This window comes from Notolepis coatsorum (genome assembly GCF_963971535.1).
Source record: "Notolepis coatsorum genome assembly, chromosome: 1".
NCBI lineage: Eukaryota > Metazoa > Chordata > Actinopteri > Aulopiformes > Paralepididae > Notolepis > Notolepis coatsorum.
Genome location: NC_140165.1, coordinates 200,391,326 through 200,414,789, shown reverse-complemented (window position 1 = coordinate 200,414,789; position 23,464 = coordinate 200,391,326). Strand labels below are relative to the sequence as shown.

Below are 23,464 nucleotides of genomic sequence, written 5' to 3'. Positions count from 1 at the left end.
AGAGGTACAACACTTAGGGTAGGGTGCAAATGAGGTATGAATGTGGTGCAAATCTATTTAATAATAGATAAATATAAAGTGTGTTAAAGTAAGTGGTAAGGTGAGTGTTTGTTTAAAGTGAGTGTGTACATGTGGATGTGTGTGCAGATGATGGGTTGTTACATAGTGTCTGTCATTGAGCATCCTGATGGATAGAAGCTCCTTCTGAGTCTCAGTTCAAAGAGGCAGTTGTTTGGGTGACTAGTCTTTGATTATTCTCTTAGCCTTGGCCCTGCAACGCTTGTTAACCTGTCCAATATTTCACCGTCGACTAAAGACGCACTTCAACCATTATCTTAAAAAAAAAAAAAAAAAAAAAATAAAAAAATGTAACCCTAACTAACCTTACTGTCATGCACTAGTCTGATAAACTAACCTACACTGTAGCACTCAACACTTTGATGAACATTGTTACTCAGCTGATAAGAGTTGTGCCCTTCCTGATGACTTGTCGTACAGAACTTGTAAGTCGCTTTGGATAAAAGCATCAGCTAAATGATTAAATGTAAATGTTGTTGTAAATGTCGTGGAGAGTGGGAAGCCCACCTCCAATTGTGCACTCGGCTAAACGGGCAACTCTCTGTAGTCTGCTACGGTCTTGTGCGGTGCTATTCCCAAACCAAGAGGTGATGTTACCAGTCAGGATGCTCTCTATTGTGCATGAGTAGAAGTTCTTGAGGATCTTCTGACTCACTTTGAACTTCCCTAGGCGCCTAAGGAAGTAGAGGCGTTGCTGTGCCTTCTTCACTACACTGTCAATGTCAAGTCCTCGGATATGTGGACTCCCGAGGTACTTAAAACTGCTCACTCTCTCGACCGGTGCCCTGTCTATGCTGAGGGGGCTGTAGTCTCTGGCCCCGACCTTCTAAAGTCCACAATCATCTCTTTTGTTTTGCTGACGTTCAGGGAGAGGCTGTTCTCCCAACACCATCATGCCAGGTCCTCTACCTCTTCCAGATAGGCCCTCTTGTCGTTTGCAGAGATCAGGCCCACCACGACTGTGTCGTCAGCAAACTTGATAAGTCATGTGTGTACAGCGAGTAGAGGAGGGGGCTCAGAACACAGCCCTGGGGGGCCTGTGTTGAGAGTGATGGATAAGGAGGTGCAGTTGCCTGCTCTCACCACTTGGGGTCTTCCTGTCAGGAAGTCCAAGACCCACTGGCAGAGGTCATAGTTCAAGCCCAGGTACCTGAGCTTGGCTACGAGTCCACGGCTGTAATGTAACACCATGTAGCTACTGTAGAGTAGCCGAGCGTAATATGACAGCTGGTGGACCAGCAAATCCTCTCTACTGCGTCTATACTTTCCGTAGCCGCATTTCTGGCAGACGCTCTCTGATTGGCCACTGTTGCCCAATCGCGTGACGAGCTGTGTCTTTGCCCATTTCCGCATCGAACAGCCTGCAAACTACCTGGCGTTCTATCGCCATGCTCTAAGACAAATTCTAACCTTAACCAACTTCGAAAGAGTGCCTAAGCTTAACCGTCGAAAGAACTTGCCGTCACGCTCTAAGACAAACTCTAACCTTAACCAACTTCGAAAGAGTGCCTAAGCTTAACCAGTGTAGAAACAGGCGTCGGCCAATCAGAGAGCGTCTTGCCAGAAATGCGGCTACGGAAAGTATAGACGCCTCTCTACTCTCAAGATCTCCATCTACACTGACCAAGAGGTCGAAAAAAGTTAATAAATAAATACCACAAATTAGTCATGATAAATGCAATATATTTCTTTAATAATAATTATAATAACAGTTAAAAGCACAGAACAATAAAAAAAATTAATATATCAACTTTGTCCAGGTTTTCAAGTCTGAATAAGGATATATTTCTGTCGACTTGAAAACAAAAACACACACGCATACAGACAGGCTAACCCCTATAGAAATCAGTGCAAAAATACCCCCCCCCCCTGGGTAAAAACAATAGCTTAAAAAACTATTTCAAATTAAACTTCAAAATGAAAATGTATACGAGACGCGTAAAGTGCATGTTTTTGAGAAACAGCCCCCTCGGGTAGTTTTAGAAACTAGGTCTGTGTTTTAGAAACCCTGAACAGGCAGAGAGGACCACACACTCAAAACAAACACACCTAAAGAGGAACATGCTCACATACACACATAGGTTCAGCGTTAGCTTGAACATTCATAGTACTGTACATACACACACAGATGACCGTTTACACACTAATTTGTCATGGAGTTATTATAGAAGCACAGGCAGGGCGGGGACGCTCGGCACAACAAGGTTCTCAGTGGAGAGCAGTCATCCGCCCAAAAACACCCACCGACATGTGCAGCGCCATTCAGCCACTGCCTATGTGCAGGGAATAAACTCTGTGCTTCATACTGGTGCTTTCAGAGAGACCCAGGAAGAGAGAGTGCGACATTCTGATGCTTTCAGAGAGATCCAGGAACACGGCTCTCATTTATCTAATGCGTACTGGACAGCGGCTCAATAGCCACTCCCACTTTCAGACCAGCAGCTTATCCCCTTGTGTGAATCCGGTCTATGTATCTGCACACATTCAGTGACATACATACATGCATACATACATACATACACAGGGTTCATCCGCTTCCTACTTACACACTGTATAGCTCACCCAAGCTACCCCTTCTACTCTGAACACAGGCAGGCAGGCAGGCGCGCACACGCACACAGAAAAAGTCTGGACCATAGTCGCAGACACAGACACAAATGGGTTTGCATTCATACACATTATGCCACAAGGTAGGAAATACATTTTCTTCTTATTTTCTTTAAATGCATGTGAAGTGATTTTGTAGGAAGGGTTTTCAGGGTAGATGTTTGAAACAAGCCAACTCTCTGATCACATTAATGTGATCGTTATGACACTATGGGTATTCAGACAGTAAGTGCATTTCTATTCTAATTTGTTTTGCAACCTGTAATACCAATTTTGGCGGCATTTCAGTAACTTTCTGGGGAATTTTCGTATCGAGCCCCTGTTCATTTCCTACCCTGTTATGACATCTATTTCACGCACAGACATACACCCGTTCCAGTCCATTCTATTCCAGTCTGTTCCATTCCAGTCCAGTGAGGTTACATGGTGTTGTATAGCACAGTGACGGTTCGCTGTTTCTTGTCCACAGAGGATTTACGTGAGCGCCTTGACGAGTGACCCTTCCCCTGCTGACGGGCTGTCGTTATAGCAACCACGCTGTTGCCGTTGGCAACCACATCCTCCTCCTCCCCAGTCTCCTCCTGATAATGATGATGATGAGATGAAGGAGAGAAGGAGGAGAGGGGCGAGGAAGGCTTGTCAGGACCCCCACTATGATGGGACCAACCAGTCTTCTCAATGGGAGAGACTTGAACCAGCACCCTCTGCTTCTTCCACATATCGTCCGGGGTGGAGTTGGGGTGGGGAGGTCCCTGGAATGGGGACACGGGGAAGGGCTCCTGGGGGTTTGAAGATGGAGTCCCGGAGGAGGGGCTGGACCTAAGGTCCCAGTCGCTCAGGTCGTTGGCAGACAGCTCCAGACAGTCCAGTTTAGCCAGGGAAGCCGACCTCTTCATGAGGGAGGGTGGAGTGAGCCCTGCCTGACGGATACGAGCCTCTAGCTCCATGGCCCTCTGCCACCCGGCTGGTTCTCTGAAGCTCTTGCCCTGTCTCTCCCTGTTCCCCTGGCCCAGCTCCAGGCTTTGGCTAGCCTGCTCAAAGTCCCCTTTCCCTAATTCTGCTTCCTTGTCCGTGCCCCCCCTCAAACCCTGAATCTGCTCCATTCCCTGTGCCTGGTTAAGGTGAGCTTCCTCCAGCTGAGCCGTGGTCTCTCCAGTCTCCAGGCCCCCTGCCTCGTGGAGGAAGGCCTGTAGTTCTCTAAGGGTCTGCTGGATCCTCTCCAGCTCCTGGCTGCTGCGCGTCAGCCGGCCCCGGGCACCACAGGAGGGGGCACAGTCAAAGCTCTGGCTCCCATCTGTGTCTAAGTCCTGGGCCGTCACCCCCTCCAGGTTAAGGGCCAGTGTGTTTTGGGAGGCCTGGGACTGGATCTGGGGCTCTGAAAGGTTTTGGCTCAAAGTTTGAGGTCGAGGTCGGGGTGAGGCAGCCAGGGATGAGTCTATGATAATGGCCTCGGTCTGTGTCTCACTATGGCTATCCGTGGATGTGTTTATGGCGATAGGTACAGTAGTACTACTGTGGTCGGGGGAGTGCGAGGGGTCTGGGAGTGTATCCATGTCTGAGGAGTTCAGTCTGTGCAGCTCTCTGGGTGAATCCCTCCCTGCATCAGTATCTCCGTCTTTGGGCTCGGCGCTGGCAGACGTGGCCTCTCCCTGAGTGAGTCTGTGTCCGGAGGACAGCGTCTGCTCTGCAGGGGGGGAGTGTAGGAAAGGCGTGGGCGTCTGCTCTGCAGGGGGGGAGTGTAGGAAAGGCGTGGGCGGGTGCTCGGTGCCGGGGGAGTGTAGGAAAGGCGTGGGCGTCTGCTCTGCAGGGGGGGAGTGTAGGAAAGGCGTGGGCGGGTGCTCGGTGCCGGGGGAGTGTATGGGCGAGCGCTGAGTGGCCTGAGGAGCAGCCACTTCCAGCTCCTGTTTCAACCTCCGCTCCAGCTGCTTGGTGGCCCGGCGCACCGAACCGGCCGGCCAATCGCACGGCGGCGTGGAAGGTGATTGCGGGTAGGAGGGAGGGGTTGAGGAGCCGTGGGTGACCTCGCCCGTCTCCCGGTCCTCCTGTTGCGTGTCCTGTCGGGAAGGCGGGGAAGAACGGGAAGACGTGGGGATGGAGGAGGGAGAGGTGGCGGAGGAGGAAGGAGGGAGAGAGGTGGCAGGGTGAGATATGGACTCTATCTCTGTGACGATATGGCGAACTGATATGCCGTTGTCGTGGTGATGATGGGATTTGTCGGGGCTGGGCCGGTCACAGCCGTCTTCACCGTGTGGAGATGACTGAAGGAGAGAAGCACAGGAAAAGCACATGTGTTACTATTTGACAGAGAAAAGGAGAGAGATACAATGAGAGAGTAAGAGAAACAGTCCATTCATACTCTGATCCTCCAGCAGGTGTCAGTGTAATCACTGTTAAAACTCTGCCTAAGAGCTGCTGTTCGTATCTAATTGGTTCAGTCCATTAGCTCCCTTGAGTCCATTGCCCACATCGCCAATCAAGAGATACAATCTGATTAATCACTTAGTTGCTCTCAACGGGGAGCCTTACTAGAAGACAATAGGGTGACAATAGGGTGCCACTCACTATTACAGAGAGGACGGCATTCCTCTTCTTTTGAAAGTGATACAACAGAGTCTACCGGTCAAGGAGGGCGTTTCCCATAGCTTGTTTGTGATAATGGTACAGCAGGCCAGGGGATAGTCAGCAGCAGAAAAGACTGCGTGCGGGGCGCCAGGGTGGCACACAACGTACAGCACTGCGGTGCAACGCGGCCGCACCGGGTTCGACTCCCGGACCCGGCGACCTTTGCCGAATGTCTTCCCCCTCTATCCTCCCATACTTCCTCTCTCTCTCTACCGGACTGCCCGGTAAAAACCAATACAAATATCTACCAAAAACATAATAAAAAAAAAGAAAAGAAAAGACTGCGTGTAACAAGAAGAAAAGACTGTAACACAATAAGCACTGTTAGAAATATCAGACAATTTGGGAAATGTATTTGTGGCAGGCCGCCATAAATAGATCTACTGGAATGCATGGGACACGTATGAATGACAAATACTGTACAATGGTTTTGAATAATTCTACACTAAATGTTAGGGGCAAAACATATGGTGAGAAGTGGCTATTGTAGCATATATATATATAATCTATATATTAGGGGTGTAACGGTACGTGTATTCGTCCCGGGAATTTACGGTACGGCCATCACGGTGCGGTACGCGCGCCATACGACGAATACGCCTCAGCGCAAATACACACCAGTCGCACATGCGAGAACAGCGCGCGGCACACGTCACAGTCGGGATACAGACTGTGACGAGCGAGTGAGAGCGAGGGTGAGAGAGACAGAGGGCGAGAGAGGGACACGGAGCACCCCACACACACTACGCACGTGGGGAAACACACACATGCAGTCGGGAGCGCGCGCAAAACGCTCCGCATCCCTCCCTCTCTGACTTCAGTTCAGAGCGGGCGAAAGTGCACGAGAAAGGCACATTTACATTGGAACAGCTGCAGGGTCATTACAGTTTTCTTTCGTTTTCTTGTTCGCTCAATAACGTTAACCAAATTAAACCAATGGAAAGACACACACACACGCGTCGCCGACACACACACGCGCCAACAAACACATCAACATTCTCCCCACAATCAAATAAAAAAAAGAAACATACTTTTCCGGACAGATCATCTGAGCTCCACTGTGTTTAAATCCAAATAATCCTCTGCCATTTTTGTAAGTAACAATCAATCAATCAATCAAATTTATTTATAAAGCACATTTCACATGACGCGTGTCAACCAAAGTGCTGTACAGAGGGTAACTACACAAGATACATATAGACAACAATCACACTCCGTTTTATGGGAGGGCACACAGGCAAACACATAGAAAAACAGGGCATGAGTCAGTGAACGGGAAAGGCTAGTAGGTAGAAGTGGGTTTTGAGCCTAGATTTGAAGGCATCTATCGAGGGGGCGAGCCTAATGGAGGTGGGGATGCTGTTCCACAGTTCAGGGGCTGCGATAGCAAAGGCACGGCCCCCCCTGAGCTTGAGGTTAGACCTCCGGACTGTCAGGAGCCTCTGATCGGCTGACCTGAGGGACCTGGTGTTGGAATAGGGGGATAGGAGGTCTGAGATGTAGGAGGGTGTGTGACCATTAAGGGCTTTAAAAACAAATAGGAGAACCTTAAAATCTATCCTGTAACATGTCATCTGTTCTCTAGTATTCAGTCTCGTCGTGAAGTTAATTCTCTCTGGAAGTGAAACTGAAACGTAACACTTTGGATGCCAGCCACGTGTTTTGTCGTTAGTTCATGTCGACCGTTGAGTGCCCGCCAACGCTATATAGCGTTTGTTTGTCGTATTTTTTTTTATTGGCGATTTGAATTCATATTTCATCAATCGAGCCTCAGGTTAGTGTTGCAGACTCTCTCTGAGCTCAATTGGGAAGATACCGCCCCCTATCGTCTCTCCCTGTGTAACTGCACCCCATTACTTTAGGGGGGGGGGCAGTTTCCTCATTTTACTTTTCCGACGAGGCATCTGAAGAATCCATTGTGATCGCCGGCCCGGAAAAACGTGTGTATTATGTATTTACAGTACCCAACGCTGAATCAATAAATGCGATCGATATTTGGAATGGCGATCAGGAATTGGAATAATCTTTTTGGATAACATCTGATCTGAGGTAGGGAATTTATTTTACCAGTCTTAGGATAATCAGAGCTATTTTCACCTATATATCAGCATTTGCCCTATGCGTGTGTGTGGCTGTGATCGCTGATGAGGAAATGAAAGAATCGATATTTCAGCCCGCTTCTATAGCGTGCATAAGTACACATATCTTTATATTTTCCTTGAAAACGAGGGCTTTTCAAAATGCTATAAAACGGAAATTAACCGATTAAAAAACAATCCGTTTCGACAATGTTGACTGCAAACAAGTCATTGATAAACGACGGGCAGATTAGACACATAGCCATAATTTAAGACAGAGATTATGCGTTCACAACGCTATCATTGAAGTGGGTGGTGGCATTTAACGGGGGTAAGGCACACCGCATGGCTGGTAATCAAAGTGTTAAGGATGCGCAAGGATAAGTTGTTAAAGTGGCAAGTGGATGCCTGAACACAGAATGACACCAGTATCACTGACTACCACGGCAAGCCTATAGAAAATAATTCTATTTAATAATTATTATTATTATCATAAATATAATATATTAAAAAAAATATATATATATATATATATATATATATATATATATATATATATATATAATTATTATAAATATATTTTTTCTGTTGTACCGAACTCGTACCGAACCGTGACGCCAATACCGAGGTACGTACCGAACCGTGGCTTCTGTGTACCGTTACACCCCTAATATTATGGTAAAATATTAACAGAAACTCTTTTCAAATCCCCAACACTCACCTTCCCTGGCTCCTCTTCCTCCTCTGTCGCCGTTTCTCCAGGGTCCTCGAGCGACAGTGACAGAGGTGTCCTCTGCTGTGCCTGCTCAGAAAGTGTGCAGGTCCTCCTGTCGTGGGCCAAACCCAGGAACTTTTCTCTGGCGCTGAAGAAGTCTATGCTGTCTGTACTGAGGCTGGAGGACCCCTCGGCCTCGCCGGGGCTGTCCAAGGCACTGCCTGTCTGGAATACACTGGGGTTGTTGTTGTCATCGTTGGGACACAAGGAAGTGTCCAGTGGGAGAGCAAAGGTAGTTGTGGGACTGAGGGGACTAACCAACATGGGCACAGATCCACCAGCCTCCTGGCTGCTCGCAGACTCTACCAAGGAGTGATCTAGAGTGTCAGAGTCGCTGGAACCCAGAGTGAGGGGGGACGTTTCTTCTGAGCTGCTCCGTTCGGGCAAATCCAAGGACAGCTCCACTGGTTTCCGTTCAGGCACCGAGCTCGACCGCCACACGGAAGCACGCGAGGCAGCGCGTCGGGGTTCAGGCGTAGGGGGCAGGATATGCAGGGAGGGGGGAGGGTGAGGAACAGCGACAGGCAGAGTAATGGCCAGCATGGCTGAATTGTCCATCCTCCCCTCAGGCACTACAGTAGCCGCCCGTGGCCTGGGCAGGGGAAGGAGGAGGGGATCCTGGCGGTAGACGCAGCCCGGTCCGGCCTCCGCGTCCGGAGAGTCACACACACCGTTGTGCGAGTCCGAGGTGCGTGTGGTGACAGTGGACTCCGAGTGGCAGTCCGAGGCAGAGTCTTGGTGTTCGGCGCCCAGAGCCTGTAGCACAGCCACGCCCAGGAAGTGATGTAAGGAAGGAGAGGAAGTAGTGTTGTTGTTGTTGAGGGGGTTGGAGCGGCCCAGGCCATGGGAGGCGGGCTTGCACAGCTGCTCGTGCCGATCCGATAGGTCGCTGTCGGAATGGGATCGCCACAGCTTGTTGTGCCTCTGCTTGCTGTGGAGAGAGACGAGGGAAGAGGAGTTCAGTACACAACAAAACAATGAAAGACAATGGAAAGTAGGGCATTGGAACCTTTCTAGAAAAGTAAAATGTGTGTTTTCTGAACCTTGTCTTTAATAGTCGCCCACTTGTTTGAGCGTGTCACTGTGTGTTTTCCTATATATATATTATATATATATATATATTATATATATATATAATATATATATATATATACAGAATGTACAGACTGTAAGATAAATAAGTGTGCTGGCACAAGCAGTACGGCTGTTTCCGTGCGTCACACACCTAGCCAGCAGGATCCCCTGGTACTCCTCCAGCTGTTTCATGAAGGACGGGTTGGGCTTGGTGACGGCCCGCTTCTCCTTCACGTAGTCGAAGGCCGTGGCCAGGTCCCAGCCGTACTCCTTCATGGCGTAGGCGATCACTGTGGAGGCTGAGCGACTCACACCCATCTTACAGTGGACCAGACACTTAGCACCCGCTTTCCTGGGGTGGGGGAGGAAATGCAAGAACAAGGTGAGTAAGTATGTTGTGAACTGTAGGCAAAACACTATTCTACCTTAACTCATTCCCCGCCAACAACAAGTTTACACTTTTCGATATTTGTATTCATTATTCATCCAGGGACCTTGGTGTTACCATAGGGAATGAGTCTGAGATCGTCAAAGTGCAATACCGGCCGCATCCAGCTAGACGGCGGTATCGAGCACCCTTTGTAACCTTGTATCTTGGCCTGTCCAACGGTCAAATGTCACCGAGCTCACTTTTCTTTGTCGGGCGAATGGAGCGGTTATAACCAGGGCTTGACATTGACACCCGCCAGACGCGGGTAGAATTCCCCTGGGGCGTGTACTTCCGTCATTCTACCCGCCACATTGGCTAGTGGTCAGTCTGTCTGTGTGTATGTGTGTGTGTTTATGTGTGTGTGTTTAGCGTCTTTTTCTCCCTGCATTCTAAAAAAAAAATGTCTGCCTTTGATTGGCTATATCACGTTCATTATGCAAAGACCAGCCCTGATCTGCCTCTGATTGGCTGGTCATGTGAAACCTGAAACCAGCTCTCTTAAAATGTATTTTCACACTGAGTCCGTCGCCAATACACAATCAAGCTGGCGGGCTGAGCTCGTTGAACACAGCTGCCTACAACCATCCTTACAGACAGTACTGGCAAGTATTTTCATATCTTAACCAGCGTTGCAACTTGCAAGACGCTTATAATGAAAACTTGTTCTCTCTCTCTCTCTCTCTGATTGAAAACGTTATAAACAGATTGCAGAATGGGTACAGTACAGTACAGATCAATACACACAATTGTTAAGGGGATGCAGACCAGAGAAATACTTTCGTCTTGTTTACATCAGGGTCCCCCATTTTCAATTCATCATAAATATGACACACACGACATACAGATAGACAGTACTGCTACATCTATACATTTATGACATACCAGATTTGCAAATACAGTACCGTTTGTGATACAAAAAGTGTCCAGAAAAGAGTGTATATACATTTGACATATAAACTGTACATTGGAGGAGGTCTCTCATTCATCACGGTGGTGAAAAAAGTGAGTCTGGAGCCCATTTTCACATGACCATTTTAATAATCACATTATTACCATTGTTGGGTTATGATCGGCGTGTGTGGGGATTTTTGGCTAGTGAAAATGCTGAGTGGCTAGTGACTTTGGAAAACCACTAGCTACAGTGGCTAGTGAGCCAAAAAGTTAACGTCAAGCCCTGGTTATAACGATCGGATTGAGAAGCGTCAAATGCTCCCGATGCATGATGTGTGGTCAGGGGAGGAAACTAACTTTTTGGCTTACCAGCCAACTGGTGAGTAGATGATTTTTTTTACCAGTCAAACAGATTTTTTTACCAGCCAAAAATAAATCACTAATTGTGATAATTACTTCTTTGTATGTCTTTGTCTAAATAGATTTTCAATCATAATAATAATCACACCGTGTCTCTACTCTTTAAAATATTTATTAGCATAAAACATTAATAAGTGTCTCTACTCTCCACAATATTAGCATACAGCATGTATTAATCACACCGTCTCTACTCTTCAAAATATTAGGATATCACATATTAACATGAAAGAGGGAACTATTCTGGACTGGGTTGGGCTGAACTGGGCAGTGAAAGATGCTGGGCTGGACTGGGTTGGGCTGAACTGGGCAGTGAAAGATGCTGGGCTGGACTGGGTTGGGCTGAACTAGGCAGTGAAAGATGCTGGGCTGGGCTGGACTGGGTTGGGCTGGTCTAGGTTGGACTGGGTTGGGCTGGTCTAGGTTGGACTGGGTTGGGCTGGTCTAGGTTGGACTGGGTTGGGCTGGTCTAGGTTGGACTGGGTTGGGTTGGACTGGGTTGGGCTGGTCTAGGTTGGACTGGGCTGGGCAGTGAAAGAACCAAGCATTTCACTGTAATGTAATAGCTAAATAAAACAACTTGAACTTGACTTGTTACATTTGCACTCTGGTTGGATGCCAAACGTATTCTGGTTGTACTGTACTTGTGCTGTATGATGACAATACATTGGAACCGAATCTCATGACAACGCTAGGGGTTCAGCAGGTGTATTCTGAATGCCAAGTATGACAACATCACCGTTGTGAAGGGCATATGGGTGAGTGGTGATATGGGGGGAAACCCGGTAATAATAAAATGTCGGCTGCATTTAAGCAAAGCCGCTCAGTATAGTCCACTATGTTGAATGCGCGTTATGGTAGCTTGATGCTAGGTAGCTAGCCGGCTAATGCTGGTTAGCCTCACGCCCACTTGTCATTCTCATCCGACTCGAAGGAGAACGTCGTGTGCTGTTGTTCGCCCCCATGTCAGACTGCACTGATATCCGAAAGTGACGACTCTACATGCAATTATTTTCATCCACGATGTGTTTTTGTCTAAGTCTGTCTACGTTGTCATGCCGGTGACAGGAGTTTGTAGGTCCGCACGCAGTGGTCTGTCCACTTCCCCTAGATGCGCGACATCTTCTAGAAAACGAGTGTTCATTGGAGGAGCTTAGAGCGCATCTGTACAACGATGATGTTCATTGGTTATGGTCGGATTATTATGAGGCGCAAATGGGAGGAATCAAGGGGGGAGTCAGAGTTCGGCTTGTGCCAGTGAGCGAATCAGCAGATTGCAGAATGATTTTTTTGTTTTGTTTTGTAATTACTAGTACTCGCCAGACTGGCGAGTGCTCTTCATGAATCACTCGCCAAACGTAAAAAATACTCGCATTTGGTGAGTAAAGTGGCCTAATTTCCTCCCCTGTGTGTGGTGGATTATGTTGGCGACACGATTGACACCAATACTGGGACTTGCAATCAGATGGAATATTCTTTTTGGGGTACCATGTCTGTGTAACGTTACTCCACAATGTATGCCGTTGGTGACGATCAAATCATAAAAAAACTACCCCCCCCCCCTTTCATGCATTCATGATGAAACATAATACCTATGATATAGATTTAATTTGGGAATAATAGCGTGTACAGGCAAGAAACGGCAAAGTTTATAGTTGATTATTTATTGACGTATAAGGCTATTACTCAGCCCTTCAGGAATTACCCCAGACCATGCTATAACCATACTTATATTCACCACGGTATAACACGGGAACGTATGGATAAAGAAATTAATTCTTTTTCACATATTGAACAATAGATAGGTGATGTCAAATGGGCCATAGTATTGTATCCATAGCTATAATATAGAATATAGTTATAGCTCTACAAACAAGGTGATGCACTCCTTTTTTCTTAAATTATGTTCTTGGTAGATTTTTTTTTGTTTGTACTACCGGGCAGTCCGGTAGAGGGAGAGAGAGAGGAAGAGCGGGAGACAGAGCGGGGGGAAGACATTCGGCAAAGGACGCCGGTTCCGGGAATCGAACCCGGGTCGGCCGCTTCGTGACGCAGCGCGTTACATGGGTCGCCACTTGGGTGCCCCAAGGTGACGCACTCCTATCTTTTAAAAGGGAACTATCTTATAAGTGGCCTTTTTGAGTGTTTAGCATTGTTTCCTAGCTATGTGAACTTATATTAATATGATCTATGTCTCAAAATTCTCATATTGGCGCATTCTTCCAATTCTCCTCTCACAATATTCACCCTCACTGAACTGAGTCGTTTGAAAATGTGCCTATATGTGATGTCACATAGTCGCTGCTGCATGTTAATGTTCAGGCGAACACGACGGTGCACAGTGGTTTAGGTGGCACCTGCAGCTGCGGCTGCAAAACAGCTCGAAATCTTGAGGTAGAAAAATGCAGTTTTTGAGGACTTGATTAGAAATACAAAACAATGAATAAAAAAAAATATATATATTACAGAGGTGTTCCATAGACTCACAGGAATTGTGTAAAAGTGCCCAAATAGTGAAAGAAATAGTAAAATAGTTCCCCTTTAAAGCGTGGCAGTGCTAGAACGGGGCCCGTCTAATCCCCGGGGGTCAATGAGTTAAGATGCTAACAAAATGCATTCCATATTGCAGTTAGTGGATGAAAACTTTGTATCTCTAAGATTTTTGAAAATGTTCAACATGAACAGATTTTGTGTTATGTGTTTTGTTTTCAATTCATTCTCTACCCAAAAAACATGGAAATCTGAAATGGAACTCAAGAAAATCAGAGTTACAAGGTTTTCCCATAACAGCAGTTGTATCGTGCATTGTATGTTCATTATCATACAATGTATTATATCTATATGCTAGCCAGTTCAAACTGAACCGACATGAAGACCAAAGAAAAGCGAGTGGACATCTCAAGTTTCAAGTTTCTTTATTAGTTGTCATACAGAAGTACAGAATACTTTTATACAAAATGCTTCTTACTGTTACGCTCCAGAGACTGTGCTAGACAAGATAAGTATGAAATAACATAGTATAGCATGTAAATTAGAAGTAAACAATGAGGTCACAGTGTTCAGTATAGACATATGTACAATGTTCGATGCAGAATAGACGTAACTGAGTTACCATATAATATACAATATACTATGCAGTGTACTAATATACAATACTATATAGTGCAAAGCAGAAATGGGATGAGGTACAATTTACAGTAAGGTGTACGAGTTGTAGTGCAAATCCTTTATCAATAAATATAAAGTGTAAAGTGTGTTTCGGTGATCTAAAGTGTGGAGAGTGGGTGCTGCAGTGTGTTTGTTTGTTTAAAGTGAGTGTGTGCGTGTGGATGTGTGTGCTGTGTGCATTTGATGGTTGTTGTATAGTGTTTATTGTTCGTTGAGCAGCCTGATGGCCTGGGGATAGAAGCTTCTTCTGAGTCTTTCTGTGCTCGCCTTGAGACTCCGGTATCGCTTGCCTGACCGCAGCAGTTCAAAGAGGCAGTTATTCGGGTGGCTGGAGTCCTTGATGATTCTCTTAGCCTTACCCCTGCACCGCTTGTTGTAAATGTTCTGAAGGGTGGGGAGCCCCCCTCCAATTGTGCGTTCGGCTGAACGTGTCACTCTTTGTAGTCTGCTTCGGTCTTGTGCAGTGCTATTCCCAAACCAGGAGGTGATGTTGCCCTGTGTGTATTTGTATTGTGTGTGTGTGTGTGTGTGTGTGTGTGTGTGTGTGTGTGTGTGTGTGTGTGTGTGTGTGTGTGTGTGTGTGTGTGTGTGTGTGTGTGTGTGTGTGTGTGTGTGTGTGTGTGTGTGTGTGTGTGTGTGTGTGTGTGTGTGTGTGTGTGTGTTTCCCTACTTGGCCTTGGTGATGAACTTGTAGGTCTCGTTCCAGTACTCCAGCAGGTTGGTGGCCTCTTCATCATACACTCTGATGTTGTGGTACTGGAACGTCCCTGGGAAGAAGTTGTCTATCTCCCTGGTCACGTTCAGGATGTAATGCACTCTGGCAGAAGAACAGGGAAGAAACCTCTCAATACCTGATCCACAGTCTAGCTGGATTTCAATTGACCGATCCCAAGCACACCAGTCTACCTTGGCAACACCTTGACACCCACCGTTAGCTTGTCCTACAGGCCATTCCTTTTGACAAGCTCAGAACACCAACATGAAAAGTAGCCTACTTGGGATTATCTGCCGTGGAGGATGTTTAAAAGATGTACCTGGACTAATGTTACATTCGCTTCTCGTAACCCTAATCACCAGCAAATACATTTTAATTATATTCATAGGACCTATCTCACACCTAGGAAGCTGTACGCTATGGGGTTGGTGGCCGACTCTCGATGCACTTTGTGCGTTTTGAGGGCCACTGGCACCACATGTTTTGGGAATGCCCACCGGTAGCTAGTTTTTGGAAATCTGCTCTAACAACTAAACTTTCAAACATATGTAACTTGATAATTCCACTGACGGCATCAACACTACTCCTAAATGATATATCACTACTACCGGCCTCCATACAGCCGAAAATATGGGGTCGGAATGTTGGTACTGAGGGGTCCTGGGGTGGGGGGAGAAATGTATTTTGTGGTGTCTGTGATAGTACTGTCCTGTGATGTCTTGTTTTGTGTAAACATTTTAATAATTTATTTTTATTTTATCACAAAAAAAAAGATGTACCTGGACAGTGGAGGATGTTTAAAAGATGTACGTGGACAGTGGACACATACAAAAGCGAGGGTGCCATTTATATCCTTGCTCTGAACCAAAAATGAATTTGCTCAAATGTCAGCATTGGATTTATGTGGAAGATGGCTCTAGTATGAGAAGACCTCAACATCAGAGGAAACCAAACACAGGATCTAACGCTGCGTCGGCTCAAAGATCAGTGACTGTCATGTCATTAACCCTTTCACTGCCACATGACAGAAGGGTAATAAATGCTATATAGATTGTCTCTGGTTAGACTATTATAGGCAATGTGCAGCCGAGCCCATAACAAACACATTAGTTAGTTACCTAACGGAACATAGACCAATCTCTGTCACTCTATTTGTCTGGGAACGCCCAAAACCAAATTTGGTCACGCCCCATTTTGCGCGACATCCAGGCTTTTTTTACTGTCAGCGTTTGGGAATTTCATGCCGACAGGTAGGTGAAGTGAAATGATACTTATTTTAGAATATATATATCAAATTTCATGAGTATTCATCTATATTTAGTCAGCTAAAGACTATTAGATATGAACGTATGTACCAGTAAAAAGTGGGAATCTCTAGAATGTGTTTTGGGCGACGGTGTTTACAAGTGTGCGGGTAGCCCATCAACTTAACGTTATACACAACACTTTCTGTTGTCAGTAGATGGCAGCATTGGTTTAAAAGGTGACTACAAAATGACTACAAATCCCAAGACCTTATCACCTACAGTAGTTGTTCACAGGTCAGCACCGGATTAGGAAAACGCGATCTGAACAGCGTTAAACTATTAATGGGACCCGAGTACAGTGACCGAGAATGGTCACCTAATTATCTTAACAAAAGTGCATCATTAGCATTATGTTTGTAAAGGGGAACATAATGGTACAATTTAAGATTTTAATGTTATCCGCATATAAAGGACAAATAAAACATCGTTAATTTGTAAGAAACCTCAATGAAAACGGCGCAGGGTAAGTTATATTCGCTATTGTTATGAAAATGTGATAGAATCCTATACAAATTTGGACGCATTTGGTCACCGTGACATTAGTTAACGACTGCTAACACTACCTGCTGGCAGATCATGTTTGCTGTCCCTCTAAAAGCAATGCTCAGCAAGGCTAATGGTAGCGCTAACCTCATAATGCTATTGAACAACTTTCTACTGCTTACTTTCCCACTACCTCTTGCTAGTCCCCGGCTGTGTTATGTAGCATTAATGCTAGTTAGCAGTGACAGCCCTGTGTAATGTTAGCCAGCCGGGACCAGCATGTTATTCCTGTGGTGAAGATAGCATTAGGAGGTTAATGCTACCAAGTTCGCTGGACATCTGTTTCACAGAATGCTATTGTGGATAGCAAACATGGTCTGTCATCATCAGTCCTATTAAGTAGTATCAATCGTAGTGAATGCAGGGGCACATTCAATCTGAAAAGGTTTTGTCGGGCTGAATGCGTCCGTAAGGCGCTTAGCAATGGTTAAGGTACGATTGGAGGGTCAAGAAAATAAGCTTGGGATCGGTCAATTCTCAATGTATTATCTTTACATGCTGGACCCTGCCTCTGGGTTGTGAATAGCCAAGGGGTATTTATGGAGACATCTTAATAATAGTGAAAAACTCAACATTCAGAATAGAGCAATGTCTATCTCTTACCCGCTGTTCTGAAGCTCATCTAGGTTTGAAGCATTCCACTCGGACCCCTACAGACAATAAGACATGGTCAATAATACAGACACGTAAGGAAATATTTCCACAAAGTAATACAATAAGACAGTAAGAGACAAAAGGATGCAAGGCTGGAAGTTAACACTGACCACCAGACAACAGCTGGTCAACGTTTGCTGTGGCTTGTATGGTACATCTCGAAGTTCTACAAGCCACAATGCAAGGCAAGGAACCTCTGTTTAAACAGCATTTTTTTGCAAGCAGAGTTTTCTGGTGAGATTCGGAACCCCCTCGTCACTGTGGCCGGTTGATGAAAATGTAGTTTAATACCCAGGAATATGACAGGCCAGTGTGCGTGTGTGTGGTCTTACCAGGTAGACGTGGTCAAAGATCTCCGTGGGGCTGTCCATCTGTCCCAGGATGACGATCATCTCATTGTCAATGAACTCTTTAAACTCCCTGAGGTTACACACCATCTGCATCTCCAGCTCTGTGCGGATCTGGAGGGAGGGAGACGCGGTTAAGACTAACTGATCTGGAGGGAGGGAGACGTGGTTAAGACTAACTGATCTGGAGGGAGGGAGACGCGGTTAAGACTAACTGATCTGGAGGGAGGGAGACGCGGTTAAGACTAACGGATCTGGAGGGAGGGAGACGCGGTTAAGACTAACTGATCTGGAGGGAGGGAGACGCGGTTAAGACTAACTGATCTGGAGGGAGGGAGGCGCGGTTAAGACTAACTGATCTGGAGGGAGGGAGGCGCGGTTAAGACTAACTGATCTGGAGGGAGGGAGACGCGGTTAAGACTAACTGATCTGGAGGGAGGGAGGGAGACGTGGTTAAGACTAACTGATCTGGAGGGAGGGAGACGCGGTTAAGACTAACTGATCTGGAGGGAGGGAGACGCGGTTAAGACTAACGGATCTGGAGGGAGGGAGGGAGACGCGGTTAAGACTAACGGATCTGGAGGGAGGGAGGGAGACGCGGTTAAGACTAACTGATCTGGAGGGAGGGAGACGCGGTTAAGACTAACGGATCTGGAGGGAGGGAGGGAGACGCGGTTAAGACTAACTGATCTGGAGGGAGGGAGGGAGACGCGGTTAAGACTAACTGATCTGGAGGGAGGGAGACGCGGTTAAGACTAACTGATCTGGAGGGAGGGAGACGTGGTTAAGACTAACTGATCTGGAGGGAGGGAGACGCGGTTAAGACTAACTGATCTGGAGGGAGGGAGACGTGGTTAAGACTAACTGATCTGGAGGGAGGGAGACGTGGTTAAGACTAACTGATCTGGAGGGAGGGAGACGCGGTTAAGACTAACTGATCTGGAGGGAGGGAGACGCGGTTAAGACTAACTGATCTGGAGGGAGGGAGACGCGGTTAAGACTAACGGATCTGGAGGGAGGGAGACGCGGTTAAGACTAACTGATCTGGAGGGAGGGAGACGTGGTTAAGACTAACTGATCTGGAGGGAGGGAGACGCGGTTAAGACTAACTGATCTGGAGGGAGGGAGACGCGGTTAAGACTAACGGATCTGGAGGGAGGGAGACGCGGTTAAGACTAACTGATCTGGAGGGAGGGAGGGAGACGTGGTTAAGACTAACTGATCTGGAGGGAGGGAGACGCGGTTAAGACTAACTGATCTGGAGGGAGGGAGACGCGGTTAAGACTAACGGATCTGGAGGGAGGGAGACGCGGTTAAGACTAACGGATCTGGAGGGAGGGAGGGAGACGCGGTTAAGACTAACGGATCTGGAGGGAGGGAGGGAGACGCGGTTAAGACTAACTGATCTGGAGGGAGGGAGACGCGGTTAAGACTAACGGATCTGGAGGGAGGGAGGGAGACGCGGTTAAGACTAACTGATCTGGAGGGAGGGAGGGAGACGCGGTTAAGACTAACTGATCTGGAGGGAGGGAGACGCGGTTAAGACTAACTGATCTGGAGGGAGGGAGACGCGGTTAAGACTAACTGATCTGGAGGGAGGGAGACGCGGTTAAGACTAACTGATCTGGAGGGAGGGAGGGAGACGCGGTTAAGACTAACTGATCTGGAGGGAGGGAGACGCGGTTAAGACCAGCAACCGGTCAGCATGGTCCAATGAGCACAGTTAGGCAGATACACATCAATGGACATAAAGTATATCAGTGTGTGTGTGTGTATGTACAATATGTGTGTATAGTTACAAGTGTGCAGGTATTCAATGAGGGGATGAGTGAGTGGGTGAGTGGATGGGTGAGTGAGTGAGTGATCCTCCCACCTCTTTGGAGGTGACATTCTCCAGGTCTTTCTGCATCATGATCTCTCTGAGACGAGTCTTGATCAGCCTCTCTGTGCGCTCTCTCTCTGTGGGCCTGTGGATACATCACACACAAACACACCCTCATTAGATACTTTACAGACACACACACGCACGCACACACACACAACATTTCGTTTCTCACAGAATCAAACACCATGACGATTCTGGCCACTGGCCTCACAGAGTAGCATGACTCCCATCATTCTATTGATCAATTCTCTGACTTGTTTTCTTCTGAATGGGATCACTGTGGTCTGAACAAAGAACCCTTCTGCCTTTGTGAGACTGCAGTGGGGACATCAAACTCAACCCTCCCGGCCCTTAGTAGAATGTGTCAGTAGTGCCTCGTCTGGTCCCTCTCACAGAGCTGGGGGACAGTTTTAGCCCGTCCACGTCACACTGCTGATAGCAACAAGTGGCCTAATTACCTTCCACTCTCCCTCTCTGCCTGGGTCTCTATTCTATAACCCCTTTCTTTCTATCTCAGTTCTCTCTCTGTATACATACAATACACAGCAAACTGGGTCAGGCAATGTGACTCTGCAGGTACTGTGTGTGTGTGTGTGTGTGTGTGTGTGTGTGTGTGTGTGTGTGTGTGTGTGTGTGTGTGTGTGTGTGTGTGTGTGTGTGTGTGTGTATTTCCATGCTGGGAACATGTGAAAAAGGCAGACTGTTTATCTGAACATAATCATACCTAAGCCCTTATTGATCCCAAGAGGGAAGAAGGCCTTTAGCTCTGCTGTGTGTGAGTGAGTGAGTGAGTGAGTGAGTGAGTGAGTGAGTGAGTGAGTGAGTGAGTGAGTGAGTGAGTGAGTGAGTGAGTTGTCCAAGAAGTCAGTGGTGTTTGGTTACCAAGACACTGTCAATACTCAAAACGTGTCTCAACAAGCTCACTGCTGAGCAATGGATGAACAGATAAACAACAAACAAACGGACAGACAGACAGACAGGCAAGACATAAGACCAGACAAACATGCAGACAGACGTGAGCCGACAGACAGAAATATCAAGCCATTTTCTGAGAAACACAGATTAAAAAGAAGTAGCTTACAGGAATTTAGCCCGTATAGTATTATCCCGCCCACATGAAACAGTGTTTACACCAACCTTTAAACCACAATCCAGCTTTTATCAAACCTCTCAACCCTTCATTCTGTGGCCATACAGGAAAATAAGCCTGTATGTCAGCGAGTGTTAGCTGTTCGCTCAACATTGGCAGTCAGCCCAACAGGATCGACAAACACTTGATGTGTTTCTCTGTGTGTGGGCAGGCACGCTTGTGTGTACAGTAGGGCTGACCTTCAGATTTCTTTTTTGGTTTCGAAGCTTCTGGGCCGAGATTCGATTTTAATTCGAAGCTTCGAGATTAAAAAAAATTAAATTAAAAATATATATATTTTTTTATGTTGTGGGACTTGTACAGCACTTTGTTCAACTTTGTCAGTGCTGTGAAGTTTAAACCTTTTTAAATCTTAGACAAAAGCAGCACAATGAACACAAATATGTCAGTGCCGAGTCCGACCTTATCTTAAATGACAAACAGCATTGCTTGTTGTAATTAACCGTTTCCCGGCCAACCACGGAGATGTCCGTGTTTCGGATCCACCGCTAGAGGGCCATCCATGACGGACATGTCCGTGGCAAGGTTGTTTTGGTTTTATTCCATTTTAATAACCTACTCGATGTCACCGAGCAGCACTGCAGAAGTACCCTACTCTTTGAATTCGAAAAAGTGCATTACCGGCCAGATCCTCTTAGGGGCGCTATCTCGATAATGCAGTGTTCCCTGTGGCAGAAGTTGTCTTGTTTTTTCTGGATCTCCAATGTAGTTTTCTGCTAACCTGAAGCTATGCCTATAGCATGTAGCACAGAATACATTTTGGGACGCGGATTTCAGTGTGCAGTAAAGGAATATATGATCAGCCAATGGACATATCGATCTACCAGATGGCGATCAATAACTGGAAAATCCTTTGGGGGATCCAACCGGCCCACGGTAAGATATTTTTCACGTAAATTACACGCTGATCAGGCCTTGTTATGATAGCCATCCACCTGATCAGCTAATGTGGCTACTGAGGCTAACGCGGTTATTGGTAATCAATAATCAGAAACAACGTCCCCCGCCCCCCCCCCCCCTTTCATGCATTCATGGTGGACCATCATACCGATCATATGCAGTTTGATTTTTTAACTGTAGCTTCTGTATAGCCGAAATACCATTGGATTTAACGTTAGTAGCTTAGCGCCTTAGATCTCGCCTTCCAGGAAATATACTAGACCAAACCCCATATAACGCTTATATTCAAGATGCTATAAAATGAGAACATATTGATGAAAAAAAAATTCTTTAAGCCATTTTGAAGGGACGGTTTATGGTGTCAATTGACAATGAGAATGGACAGATAGCAATACTATAAAGTATAGATTTATCTCTACAGCCTCACGGACTATGCAAGTCTGTTTATAAATGCTGGCCGTCTAGAGTGATATTAGACGGATCCAAATGGCCCTGAATGTGTTAATAAAGAGAGGCAGGGGTGCTCCAGTAGCACACCATGTTACCGCGCTCGCGCGGGACTCCGTGCTGCGTCACGGATCTGGTTGACTCCGAGTTCGATTCCCGGACTCGCCGTCATTTGCCGAATGTCTCCCCCTGCTCTCTCTCCCGTTTCACCCTGCAACTGTCGGTCATGCTTGACCAGGAAAGCAATAAACGCTAAAAAATAAAGTTTTAAAAAATAAATAAAGAGAGGCAGAGTTGATTTTGCAAAACAAAATAATTATAATAATTTCTTTTCTTTTTTTAATATATTCAAAAAAAATTCATATTCGAATCCCATGCCCATCGAACGAAGCTTCGAAGTATTTAAGACAGCCCTAGTGTACAGTAACCTTAATGAAAAGTGTGTGTGAAAGCAGGGATTGTGTGTCTGTGTATATCTTTCCACTACAACAACGGCTGGGTGGTTCTGCTATTGTCACTCAGCTGACTCTCTCTCGCTCTCTTCTAATACCTTCACTCACTGACCTCTTTTCCAACTCCCTCCCTCCTCTCACCCTCCCGTTTCTGACCCTCACCCCCCCCCTTCTCGCTCCCTCTCTTTCACACTCCTCCATGTATTACTTCTTACATCTCTCTCTATCCAGGAGTGTCCGTCTTCATTGTGACACCTCTCTCTTGAATTGCCCCTCCCCCTATCATTCTCTCCATCCACCTCTCCTTCTCTCTCTCCATCCACCACCTGCTCCTGTCCCTCCATGTGTGTGTGTGTGTGTGTGTGTGTCTATTTTGTCTGGCTCCCTTCTTTCCATCTGTAAATCAAGCTGAGCGGAGCTATTTCAGACACACCGAGGCGTGTGGTAGACCTTAGACCTTAGAGCAAGGCCATTAGAATGTGTGTTTATAATTAGGAGGGGGGGGGGGGGGGGGGGGGTGGGTCAGGCCCCCAGGCACGTGAGCGAGCTGCTGGGGGGGAATTTCCCTGCTACCACTAAAGAAATAGATCCCAGTTGCCTTAAAGTAGCTACACGTCCTGGTTGGTGTTGAGACCTCAAAAGCACAGGGTTCTGAGATAGCCCTGGACGTGTGTGTGCAACTGCTCGCGTGCCTAGTGCCTACATTACGCCTTTGTGTGCGCTTGTTATGCGTCAGTTACTATTTGTGCGCGTTGCCTTGGGAGCCAGCATGGAGTCAACTGTGCGATTGACCTCATCACCCCTGGTGCTCCCGAGTTCAGGTCACATAGGACTCGTTTACAAACAGCCCCTGGAGCAGAGTGTTGCACCAACACCGCGGGCACATGCTCACCCCGGGGAGAGGGGGGGGTGGTTAGCCAATGT

At 46.7% G+C, this 23,464-nt stretch overlaps 1 protein-coding gene across 2 annotated transcripts in view; it reads right to left on the bottom strand.

The window, feature by feature from the left end:
- Positions 1-1,757: 1,757 nt before the first annotated feature.
- Positions 1,758-23,464, bottom strand: part of ssh2a (slingshot protein phosphatase 2a) — a 109,425-nt gene continuing 87,718 nt past the window's right edge. For both annotated transcript variants that reach the window (XM_084313791.1, XM_084313790.1), the window contains 7 exons: positions 19,580-19,673; positions 17,692-17,820; positions 17,309-17,355; positions 14,811-14,957; positions 9,386-9,586; positions 8,107-9,091; positions 1,758-4,943 (listed from right to left, as the gene is read on the bottom strand). In XM_084313791.1, coding sequence (XP_084169917.1) covers positions 3,105-4,943; positions 8,107-9,091; positions 9,386-9,586; positions 14,811-14,957; positions 17,309-17,355; positions 17,692-17,820; positions 19,580-19,673 — 3,442 coding nt within the window. In that variant the 3' untranslated portion in view covers positions 1,758-3,104. The remainder of the gene's footprint in view (positions 4,944-8,106; positions 9,092-9,385; positions 9,587-14,810; positions 14,958-17,308; positions 17,356-17,691; positions 17,821-19,579; positions 19,674-23,464) is intronic.